Below are 12,895 nucleotides of genomic sequence, written 5' to 3'. Positions count from 1 at the left end.
GTTCAGCAGTGACTGATATTTGACAATTCACATGAGTAGCTTTTGTATCAGTTTTTCATCTGTGAGCAGCACTCACTGTTGTCCTTTGTTGTTACCTAACACCTTTAAGGGGTGGATGTGATCTGAGAAATGCCAACAGTTTCCTGAGATATGCAGATATTTAAAGCCAGAATAAAGTACCATATGTATAATATGAATATTGCATATTTTTTGAGGCTTAACTTCATCTCATTTATCTTTACATTTTAAAGAGTTCAAGAAAATAAAATGCAGTTTACAACTGAAGGATTCAGAAGTCTGACTTAAAGATCTTTAGATTTAGATAGATTTCTGTTCAGTAGTCCAAGTTGCTTGTTGTCACTGTTGTTTGTTTTTTTTATCCTGCCAAATTTTTGGGAAGACATGGTGCAGAAGAGGAAGCAAATGCAGTTTTGGTCATTTTAATGCATAGAGTCTCTTTTCTTTTAAAGGAAGAAAAATTGAGAAAAACACATATCTTTCTAAAGTGGTTAAGAACCTGCTATATTTTAAGAAAAATTTAAAAAGAAAACTTGATTTTATGATGATATGAACATTCTTTTTAATTATTGCTCTTTTCAGGTGTTAGTATACAGTTTCTGTGTTCACCACGACCTGAAGAGCCTGTTGAGCATGTTACATCTTGTTTACAAGCACTTCATACTTTATTGGATTCCCCTTGTGCCAGGATCCATATTGCAGAGGATCAGGTAATGTATGATCATGTTGTGACAATCAGCTTTTTCTAGGTCTTGGTCTTTCCTCTATGATGATTACAAAAGCTGTAATTATTTTTCATGTGAGAAAAGTATTTGCTCCTCATAAACAAGTGACATAACAATCAGGAATCATTAAGTCCTAATTAATTTTTTTATATGTATTTTGCTTTACTGTAGCTCCTTGGTGTTGAACTCTTGAGTGTGCTTCACCGACTGCTCCTGACCTGGGATCCTCCCTCAGTCCAGCTGCTGGTTACAGGCGTTGTCCAGCAGATAGTAAGAGCAGCTCAAGATTATTTGCAGGAAAAAAGAAACACACTAAGTAAGATTTTGAAAATGTGGCTTGCTTTGCAGAGTAAATAAGTAACAGGTTTTCGTCTTGGGAAAGGAACTCAGTTGCATTAGAGTATGGTTACACTGAGGAGGAAGATGCTGTGTATTCCACAGATAATTTTGTTTGTATTCGTAACTACCTGCTGATTTCTTAGCTCTTGTAAGATGTAATTTTTCTTCCTCTGATCATTCTAGTGGTTATTCTTTTCATGTCATTGTTTTCGTTCTTTTTTCTTGAGTGGTGAAAGTTATAGCCAGCACGCCACTTAAGGTCTAGGACTTTCTAATACCTTGCTCAGTTTCCTTAAGGTTTCTCTACTAACTGCCTCCTTAGCACTTTGTTTGCCTTTTTTTCTGAAGTTCAGTTGTTTAGTCACTGGTGTAGGGTATTGTGGTGTGTCCCTGGCACAACTGGCATTCATGAAGTGAGTGAACTGCTAGTGGAATCAGGATGAAAAGTTGCCTGCCCAGAAGATCTTGCCAGGAAGTGGAGCAAACTTGCACCTGGGTTCTTACTTCACTGACATTCAGGGCATTCAGGGTGTGTCAGCAACCAGGAGTTCTGGGAACAGGGTGTGCAAACAGAAGCAAGGCAGTTGGCATGGAAAGGCATGCTTATGCAGCCCAGAAGTGCTGCTCAAGACTGTACAAGACTGCTGGAGTCAGCATAATGGTGGCAGTGACATACAACAAGACATATTCTGCTGACTGAGGAGTAATCACCTTGGTACATCAGATGTCTACTGACCACGCTGGAATTTCAGATAAAAGTGCTGATGTGACTGTCCTCCAGATGCTTGTCTGTGCAGCTAGGGCCAGAGGTGGCATTGACCTCACCTGTGAGACGTGAAGGAAATGCATGTGAAGGTGAGCATAGTGTATGATCTCTGGAAAGGCAATGGAAGAATGAAATGTTCTTCCCAGAGGTCCTGCAGGTGCAGGGCTGAAGTCCCATGTTTCTCAGGAAAGGCAGCCGTAGGCTATGCTGGAATATGGCCTTGGAGGATGACACTTGCAGGAAGGTGGCAGCTACAAGATGGTGACTTCAGCAACAAAAGGCTCTATCTCCAGATATCCAGTTGGAGAACACTACAGAGATCTGCCAAGAGAGGAGGAGCCAATTCTGACCCAATCTGATGGATCAGAACTGATACCACTTAGAAGTAGTGAAGGGTGTTACCAGTCAGGAGCTGTCTTCTTTTTTGCCACAGGCTGCTTAATCAAGAAGGGAAGGTGGGTGAAGCCATATTAAAACAACTGGAAGAAGCTTCCAATCAAGCTGTGGGAGCCTTGAGAGAGGCTTTTGCCATCCAGTCATGTGCTGGAAGGGTGACACTGCAGGATGCTAACCCTGAGAAGTGTATGAGGCACAGGTTTTTTCAGTCCAAATAAGGGAGAGGCTCAGTGGATTTGCTCCTCACTAAGAAATGGTTCTGAAGGTTAATGGTAGTTGTGGCTGCAGCAGCTATGTGATAGTAGGGCTCATGATCTCAAGGGAAATGAAGAAAGCAAGCAGCAGAGCAAAAGCTTTGGCCTGACTTAGGAGAATTTGGCTTGTCAGGGAGTGTGTAGATGAGACTTTTGTGGTAAGCTTCCCTGAAGGGCAAAGGAAAGAGGGATTGTTCATCTTCGATGACAAAATAAAGCTCATTAAAAACCATCAGCGGGAGGCTGACTTGGCTGAACAGAAACTTCTGATCAAACTCAAATGTGACAAGGAAGTATATGAATGGTGGAAGTGGGGCCAGACTACCCAGGAAGACTCCTGAAGACTCCTGCTTGGGTATGGTGGAGTGGAATTGGGAAAGCCACAACTTAGCTGGAGCTAAATGATGGTGAATGTCAAGTATGGCAAGAAGGACTTTTATAGATATGTTGGCAGCAAAGAGATGAAGGAAATTTGGACCCGCTGCTGAATGGAATGAATGATCTAATGAAAAAACATGGTGGGGGAAAAACCAAGGCGCTATTATCTTCTTTGCTTAGTCCTCCTGGGTCTGTGTCTAGTGAGCAAGTTTAGGGAAGAGAAATGCTACCTGCAGCAGACAAGCATCAGGTTAGAGACTGCTTACAAAACAGCTGGACATACCCTGGAACCAGATGGGATGCATCTGAGGGAGCTGACTGATGACATGCTAAGGTTGTTGCAGTTATCTTTGAAAAGCTGTGGTGCTCCAGAAGGCTTTCCAAAGAATGGTAAAAACCAGATGCTATGGCTAACTTTGAAAAACAAAAGATGTAAGGTGGATTTTTGGGATACTATCTTGCCAGTAAGCCCACTGTGTGTGTTGAGAAAATTCCATTGGAAACCACTTCTTAGTACATGAAGTAGAAAAATGTGATTTGAAATAATGAGCACAGGCTTACCAAGGACAAATAATGCCTCATCCCCCTCTGTGATGAAATAACTGGCTTTGGATGTGGAATGGTGGATATTTTGCAAGGCTTTTGACCCAGTACTTCATAATATCATTGTCAAATTGGAGCAGTGTCGACTGAAAAGTGGGAGAACAACTGGACTGCTGTGCTTGAATGGAGTTCAGAGATTCAAGTCTGACTTGCAGCTGGTTGCAACTGGTGTTTCTTAGAGATCAGTATTGGCCTGCTACTGTTAAACATCACCATGAACAACCTGGACGATAGGACAGAGTGCAGCCTCAGCAAATTTGTGTATGATACCAAATTGTGCAAGTGGTAGATATGCTGGAGGGCAGTGCTGCCTTTCAGGGGAATTTTGAACTGCAGGACCGAGAACCTGCTGAAGTTCGGCAAAGACAAATGCAAAATCCTGCACTGGGATGGAATGTGCATTGGTATAGGCTGGCAGGCTGACAGATTGGATAGCAGATTTGCCAGATAGTGAGTGGTGTATGTGAATCTGTAGTATGAAACCTGTGCAATGCTGGAGAGTCTGTTACTGGGCTGTGTTAGAAAAGCGTGACCAGTAGATTAAAGGGTATGGTTGTCCTTTCAGCTTGAGCTTGTGAAGATGCATCTGGAGCAGTGTCTAGTTTTTTTCGCCCTTCCTTCTCATTCTGAATAAGAGACATGTTGACAAACATGAGGGAAGTTCAGTGAAGATCCACTAAGCTGCTTAGGGAGGTGAAGTATGTGACCCCATGAGGAGAGGCTGAGAGAGCTGAACGTGTTTAGTCTGCAGAAGGGAGGGTTAATATGGGATAGAATAGCAATCCCCCTTCTTAAAAGGGATTTAAATACAAGGCCAATCCAGAGACTTCTGAAAGGCATGTGGTAGAAGAACAAGAGGCAATGGACACAAATTGCAGTAATGGAAGTCCAGATGGGATACAAGGAAAAAATTAGTCATTGTGGGAGTGGTGAAGCAGTAGGATGCTTCAACATCCAGGGATGTTGTGGCATCTCCATGCTTGCAGATATTTAACACTGAACCAGGAGTCTGAAACTAGCATCAGTCTGAAAGCTACTTTCTGAGGTACTTTTAGTAACCTCTTCCTTTTAGCAGAGAGTCTCCCTGTTCAATCATCCCTTTACCATTTCTTTAAAAATCTCACATATGTACTGTTTCCATCTTTGCTAGGTAAACTAGTTTCTGAGTGGCAACCTGGTTAAGTTAGGTCTGCTGTATTTTCTGTTACCTGAAAGAAGTGAATTGAAACCCAAAGAATATTCTCTTACTACGGAAAATTACTATCTTAATCTGGCACAATATACTGTTCATAAAAAAAAACCCCAACTGATAGCTTTTGCCCATTTTCCACATAAAAACAGGGAGAGGATTTTGCTGGAACTCGAACCAGCACAAGTGAAAATGCAGGCTCTGTTCCTTCATATGAATTAATGGAATTGTTTGCTGTCAGCCCAGTAAGCTGCATTTTTCAAATGGATGAATGTGATAACAGTAGCAATCATTTAAATTCATAGGAGCTATATAGGGTTAGTTCAGGCCAGCTTTGACTTACTGAATCTCTGTTGCTGTTTACTGGGAGAAGGAAAGACTGCAGCTGGCCTAGCTGCCATCAAAAGAGAGGCTTTTTGAACTGAATACACTCAAATCATGAACTCAGACATAGAATCCTACAATGCTTTTCTGTTCTCTTATTTCATAATCAATTTAGGCTGGAATAAGATTTTGTCAGGGTGGAACATATAATTAATAGCTATCAAATTAAAAAAATATTGTCCCGCCTGTTTATTTGGCAGCCATTGCTGTTAATTTTATAATCAGTTTTAAAAGAAGCAAAATAATTAACTGCAGTTTTATTGTGTGTAAGAATACTCTTTTTTCCTAGTTCTGGATGGATTTTTAGTAAGTATTGTTGCAATCACAATACTTCTGAAGCATTTTAAATGCCTGTAAGTCATTCTAACTAAAACATTTAGTTTGACATGAGCTGTATTTGTGCTATCTTATTGTAAAGCAACTCTTTCTTCTTGATTTTTAACTTTTTTGTGAAGAGTTTCACGTAATCTTTGTTATGGGATCTCCCTTAACTGTCTCCTCACACATTTCTTTCTTTTTTCAGATGAAGATGATAATGAGGAAAAAGAAAATCGTGTTGCTTTAGGAGAGGGAGGTGCGAGTGGTGGTCTTGTGCCTGGAAAATCTCTAGTCTTTGCAGCCATGGAATTGCTCATGTTTATCCTAGTACGACACATGCCCCATTTGAGTTCAAAAGTGTCTGATTCTCCAAGTCACATTGCTGCCAAATCCCACCTCTCTGAGGAAAGTGCTCGTCTTGTGGCTGCCACCATTAATATTCTGTCTGAACTGCCTTCTCTCTGTTCTCCAGCAGGTAAGGTATTGTAACAGCATATATGTAACAGAATATGTGAGTAACCATTAGGTTACTCTAGTGGGAGTGCCATGAGGATATGATGCTAAAAATAAACTGTAAATATATTGTAATGAGATGCTTTAAGTGTCATCTATTGATAAGTATGTTTAGGTTGTAAACTAAATTAAGAATTCAGGCTTTTCCAGTGAGCAGCATAAAGGAAATTATTTGACTATAAATTTTGCACGTATGCTGCAAGTTTGCTGAGGAAATTACCTCTGTATAACTCTGATTTTATTGTTGGGTTTTTTTCCTTTTTTCATGATTTTGAAACATTTTGGCAAATTTTAATCATATTGTAGAAGAACACAGGAATCTTTAAATTCCTGAAAAGTTCATAAAGCAGCATCTGTATGAAAAGAGAATCCTACTGAGAAAAAATCAGTGCAATTTAGCTGCACTACACTTGGTTTTGCAGCCGTTGGCTGTCATTCATTCCAAATGTGACTCTAACCTAAATGGAGCTTTCTTCTGCCCCGAAAGACTGTCACAAAGGATATGTGTAAACAAGGGTAATTGCACTGAGTGAAGTTCAGGGGTAAAGGACATAGTTCCATGGGAAGCTGCAGTCTTTGAGTTTTGCTTTTCAGAGAACAAATTGCTTTAAGTGTTGTCTTGAGGATCTTTGGAAAGTTTCACACACTGATATAGATAATGTATTTGGACAAAGTCATACTCAAAAGACAGTATGGCCTGTCTTCAAACAGACAGTTTGTGTCTTGCAATTCTTTAAGGAACAGTAGATTTTGAGTTGATCTGGAATCCTACACTGTTTTTATTTGATTCCTAGTTCTTTTTCCTTTTCTTTTTTTTTTTTTTTTTTTTGAGGGGAGGGCAACGGGGAGAAGGGTGCACTAAAAGAATAACAGTAATACTTCTGTGTTGTCTGGAGTGAAGGTGTGCCTCCCAGCATTTAACAAGTGGCTACTAAAAATAGCTCAGAAACTACTATTAGTCTACAGAGACTGATAGAGTCTGGGTTTTTTTCTCATTCAGAAGATGTAGCCAGCTGATAGGTGTAGGGAAGTGGGGATAGCACATGCACAAACATTTGTGTTAATTGAGCTTTTGGATGTAAGGGAAACTAAACAAAAAGAACTCATCATTTTCTGTGATCGAGTGGTTTTTTGTCTTCCTCTTTCTTTCAAATATGAGCATCTTACAGTCTTCATTGGACAAGATCCTGGGCAATCTGATCTTCAAGAATTGCTGCTTTGATAGAGGGAGTTAAACTAGATGACCTCCAGCAGTCCCTTCCTGTCATAATTGTTCTACTTAATGTATTTATCCTTACAGATTCCCAGAACTAGGAACATGACAGGATTTATGTTTCCACAGATGTGGGAAAATGAGGTATAGAAAAGATACAGAAAGACACTTGACTGTCTCAAGTAACCTGCAGATTGATATTGTGTGCCTAAACCCAATAGCACCCTTCTTTCAATCCTGCAGGGACTTGAAGTCTACATGTGTTCTTGAAACTCCTACAGCTTCTGCCCGCGATGTGAGACACACAGATATCTTCCTTACTTTGCTCTGGGGCTTTTACTACACACCACCTTCCTTGGAAGGTGCTATGACTTGCTTTGGATACCTGTTTCCAGGCCTCTTACTCTTGTTGTTTAAAGAACCCTAGTGATATGCAGATCTTGCAAACAATCTGCATGACGTACCATGTATCACATGCCCTGTAGGACAAAGCTTTAATAGCTGAATCATCATTCCTGAGTTGACATCAGCATTTCAAGCGTTGGCTTGTATGACTTGTGTTAAGATACACTTCAGTAGTACTGATGAATGAATTTGGCGATAAAATGTTGAATGGCATGTGTCACTTGTTACCTGAATTGCAGGTTATCTTGGCATGTCCTTTGTTTCCAACCATATATATGCATATTGGGAAAGCCAAAGATGTTATCTACCACACTTCAGAAATTCTATTTTATCTTTTTTTTTCTTTTTTTTTTAGGGTGTATGACAATCTTACCTACTATCCTATTTCTGATAACAAGAGTATTGAAAGAAACAGCAGTAAAATCGGCAGATAACCAGGTCCCACCTCCAGTCAGTGCAGCCCTTCAAGGGATAAAAACTATTGTTACTCTTCCAACAGTCAAGACTGATGAAACTCAGAAACAATGGACAGGTCTTATCCGTAGCACTCTGGCATCTATCTTGGAAGATTCTCAACCTGGTAAGTAGTTTCTCATTGCAGCAGAGTTAAAATTAAAGAGAACTGGGTTTTGTAATGAAAAGGCAAGTGTGGTATCTGCCTATAATTTTATGTAAGACCTAAGTGCAGAGAGCATAACTTATCAGTTGCTAAACAGATTGTGTTGAAGAAAAGCACAACATTGACTTTAATAAAATACAGTTGCATCTCAAGAGTTCGTATCCCAGATTTGTCCTTGTTTGGTCTGTTTTCTTTGACAGTGTTGATCATAACCTCCTGTTAGAACTTTTCTCTTTTGCAAGTCATCATGCAGCCCTGCCTTTCTCAGGTTTTCACTTGCACAATTCATATAGTCTTTAATGACAGTAAGTGTTAAAGTTAATTGAGTGTGAAGACAGCAACAGATAATTGTGGCAAGGTTCGGACTGAGTAGGATACTCACAATACTGTTACAAGCTTTCAGTGGTGAGAAAGAAATCTTACCTCTTCCAAAAAAAACCCTGTTACTCACCAGCAGGATGGATACTGTGTCTCTTCAGAGAACTGCAGACTACTTCTCTTGGTTCACATAGGTGCTTTGCCTTGCCCTTCAAAAGGTAAAAAAGATGTACAGTCTCATCTGCATAGTTGGCAAAAGAGAGACACGAAGATTTGCCATTTGCATAATGGTAGTTCAGGGAAAAAAACATCCCATTACATTGCCAAGGAGCCATTTGTAGAGAGTGAAGAGGTTGAATGGAGCTACTCATGTGAGAAATGGGAAGCGAGTAGGTAATTGGAAATGATTCTGAAATGTCCAAAGGGGGAGGATCACTAGATTTGTGTTAACCAAGCCAAACTTCTAATTTGATTTATCACATCAGCTCTTGTCTTCCAGCCTTTTGTTACTGTAAAGATTCCCCAGTCCCTCTTTTTAGAAACATTACTGGCTTTAGGCTTTTTTGCAGACTTCAGAAATCTTTCTTGGTTCCTTACAAGACTGTATGTTTGCCTTTTCCTTTCCAGTTTTCTGTGAAGTGGGATAGCTCACACATACAAAAATCTAAGCAAAGTCTACTGCATACAACTTCAAGTCTCATCATTCAATAAAATTTAAACAAGCTTAAATTTAAATAATGTAAGGAAAGTTTTCACTTAAAATGCTTGGAGTAGTTTTTTTGAAGTGAAGTTTCACATCATGGTTAAGCCAATTGAGTGACTGGCTGACATCTATAAAGGGCAGTTAATGCTGTTTTTCTTTTTTGCTGACTTTATACATACTGTTTCTTTGTGCCTCTCAGTGGAGAACAGAACCAATCTGGCCAACCAAATCAGCAGAACAGTGTTTTTTATATATAATAGTTTATATAAAAATATACATTTTTTTCTTCCTGTTGTAAATTCATGGATGAGATCTGTGAAGACAGAGCTTGTGCACAGAAAAAAAGAGGATGATGGCAAATACAGGCTATTTGAAAAGCAAGAAATGTTAAACTAGTACTGTTCCTATTGGTGACAGGTGGCTGTCAGATCAACTAGTCTGTTCTGTGAAACCTCATGTTAAGTAAAAGTTGTTGCCATGCTGGATATCAGTTCCTTACTCTGCTGTATCAGCTGGATAATAAAACTAAAATGAGATAAATCTTTAATGGAGAAAGGATCTAAAAAAATAGACTTTTTTTCTCTCTTGTTTACACATTGAAAACAAATAATATGACTTGGTCCAAGAAAGTGTGGGTGATGATGTTTTCCTTAATACTTAAGTTTCAGAAAGTTTGACTTCTTTTATTAAAACAACTATTAGAATAGAGTTGTTCAGCTTTTTGTCAGTCACAATCAATAATGACAAAGTGATTTTGTAATAATTACATGCATGTGTAATTGCAAATAATTTCAAATACCTATATTTCCTTTTTGAGTTTATCTGTGTTCACTGTCTTTTATTAAGTAAATTCTAAAGCCTTTTGGAATAAGCTAACAGCATGTTTGATTTTGTTTTTCAGAAGCCTCTAAACCTATTCTTGATGAAGTAAGCATACTTACAGCTATTGCTCTCTTCCTTTGGTCAGCAAGCACTGAAATAATTGGAGTGCAGTCTTTACAAAACGGATGTATGAACAGATTTAGAAGTGCATTAAATTCCTGTGATCCTTGGGTAAGATCGTGTTATGGGACTGCGAATGATATATAGACAACAAAAACTAATTGTCATATATTTAACACATTTCCTGAATGATGCCTTTACTTCAGGGACAGATACTGCATGTCAAAATAATTAGAATTTTCAACCATACCTTATTGAAATTCATGAGCAAAATAACCCAAACTAAGTGCTTCTAGATAAAGTGTGTTCATAGCCTGGTGCCAGATTCTTGACTTGGAGCTTCTTAAAAGACAAAACCAATCTTTGGTATGTGAATTTTTTTCAAATGAAAAGGTTGTTTACCAGAGAGTGGCGACATCTCTACATTATGCTGATCTTCTATAATACAAATTAACCATTTTTCTGTGGATAAAATTACAGCCCACATTTTTGATCAATTTCATATTTGTTTGTGCAAAACCTGTACTTATTTTACATGTTCATACAAAATTCAGTTTAAGAGCAAAAATGTAATATTGTAGTTGCCATCAGAGCATCTACAGATTGTGAATTATTTGTCTCTTGATTTCACTTCTGCCCTTCGGCTTGTCTTTATGAATTATCTTCTGAATTATTTTCTCATTAAATAGGAAAGTTAAAAAGTTGTAGACTGACTTTGTTCAAGCAAGCTAATGCACTGTATGGATAGTTAAGCTTAACTTTTCCAGCCATGTATGTATCAGACAAGTCTGCAGGTGGGAGCTAAAGAGAAAAATCTGTGGTGTTTCCACAAGCAAGCACTGCAGAGATTCCTGAGAAAAAAACAGGCAAAAAATACGGATATGTTTAGGGTCACAGTGAGGCATGTAAAATCATGTTCAGACTGATAATTCTCCGTAGCAGGGCAGGTGTTTTCCAGCATGAACATAAAATTCAGTTTGTTTTGAAGCCTTACTTTGGATGGAAAGCTACTTAAAATTGTAGTGCATGAATGGAAATGTCAGTTGTATTAAGCAGAAACTTTTATGTCATGATCTCTCTCCAGTCTGTATAAACACATGAACTGTGAGAGAAGTACATTTTTGCCCACCACCCTGCTGGAAAGCTGCCCGTCAGCTGGAACTTACCACTATTTTTGTAACTCACAGAGAAAACTTGGACAGCAGCCAGTCTGTGTCCATTCTCCTCTCGCTAATGTGCAGTACATATACTCTGTGATACTTCTTGTGTGTTTATTCTAGGTTTTTAAATTTATAATACTCATTGTTGCAGTCAATAACTAGACACTTGTTTGTAATAAAAGCCTTGAACTGATTAAAAAAAAAAAAGTCTTCTAAAGAACTATTACTGCCTCATAAGAAATACAGGAGTAGTTTTGAAAGTGTTGCCACCTGCAAAAGTCTGAAAAGGTTCAATATCATGTATAATAATAACCAGAAGTCTGGTGAGCTCCATTCCATTTTGTTCCAATCAGATAACTCACTTGAGAGACCCAAGTGTCTCAATGATAATGGACAAGTTTTACATGGGAGTGTACCTTATATGCTTTGAAGAAGCCCTGATTTTACCTCACAGGAGTTTTTGTAGATTTCTGTGAATGCAGAATAGTCAAAAGTTTTGTACTACAGAGATGGAGGAAAATAAAACTCGGATGAAATTCTTCTGTCAGATGCAGTCATAAAATGCATTTGAAATACGTATACAATTAAGAAAATACTTCTTTATTTCAAAGGCTAATAATCTTTAGCATGATAACAAGCTAATAAGAAATGGAGTTTAAACAACATAGACAGAAAGGGAAGGGAATTATTAGGAGCGGTATGGAGAGATAGAGGAAAAATTTTTTGAAGCAGGTCAAAGATGATGCTGAGTACAATGCTAAGGGAAAATGTTCTTCTGTGGAGCTCTGTTAGAGCTACCATACAAATGATATTAGAATAAGTGTTATTTCTTCTGACCTTAAATTTGAATTGTATAGAACACCTGCAGCTGTGTACTAGTGACCTGAGCTGCGTAACTTCTATTTTCTTACCATTAGTTTTTATTATCTGTGATTTTTATTCAATAGTTTTATGTATATATCTGTGTTTTCAGTGACCCTCAGATCTTCTAACAGATCACTGTGTCCAGTAGTACTTCCTCTAGAACATTTCTGTTCAGCATGTGCTCAATAACTCATCCTGTTCAGACTTTAGTGCAGTTTGAAAACATGTGCAATGTTTTATCCTCTTATTTGGTGTGGGGTTTTACTTTTCCAAAGTTCTGGGTTATTTGTGTGCAATTTTGAAGGAAGATCATTGTACACCCAAAAAAAAGTATTCATAAGTTCATCTAAACAAGATCATCAGTGAGTTATTTTCCCAAACCTTGGCATTAATAATCTCTGCTTTCTGCAGAGAGGGAGGAGGAAAAAAGAAAAATAGAAGGAAGACAAGGAGAGCATTCTGTGATCCAGTTCACGTATGGCTACCTGTATACTCCTATGCTACTACCAGTACAAGATGGGGAATGAGAAGGAAGGATGGACAGGCCTGACACTTTTGGCTACGGCCTTGATTTGAGTTAGAGCAATAAGATCACTTTGATCTGAGTAATTTTTATGGGCTGTGTTACCCTTCTGGGATTGGAATAGAATATCATGATTTTGAAGATTCATCTGCTATTAGAACTGGTGGTTCTGAGACTTAAAGATGTAGTTCACTGTGAACCAGTGTAACTGACTTGTATGACATTAACTATGCCTTTATTTTCTCTGAGTTTATATTATTACTGC

General features: G+C 38.4%; 1 protein-coding gene across 4 annotated transcripts in view; it reads left to right on the top strand.

The window, feature by feature from the left end:
- The window catches only part of HEATR5B (HEAT repeat containing 5B), a 55,870-nt gene that overhangs the window by 39,999 nt on the left and 2,976 nt on the right, over positions 1-12,895 (top strand). For all 4 annotated transcript variants that reach the window (XM_051783019.1, XM_051783017.1, XM_051783018.1 and 1 more), the window contains 5 exons: positions 601-728; positions 915-1,059; positions 5,576-5,845; positions 7,857-8,081; positions 10,043-10,194. In XM_051783019.1, the coding sequence (XP_051638979.1) occupies positions 601-728; positions 915-1,059; positions 5,576-5,845; positions 7,857-8,081; positions 10,043-10,194 (920 nt within the window). The remainder of the gene's footprint in view (positions 1-600; positions 729-914; positions 1,060-5,575; positions 5,846-7,856; positions 8,082-10,042; positions 10,195-12,895) is intronic.

The sequence above is a fragment of the Manacus candei genome, unplaced genomic scaffold (genome assembly GCF_025592945.1).
Source record: "Manacus candei isolate 608988 ecotype Guabito, Panama unplaced genomic scaffold, ASM2559294v1 h1tg000017l, whole genome shotgun sequence".
NCBI lineage: Eukaryota > Metazoa > Chordata > Aves > Passeriformes > Pipridae > Manacus > Manacus candei.
This window is presented reverse-complemented; position numbering and strand designations above follow the sequence as displayed.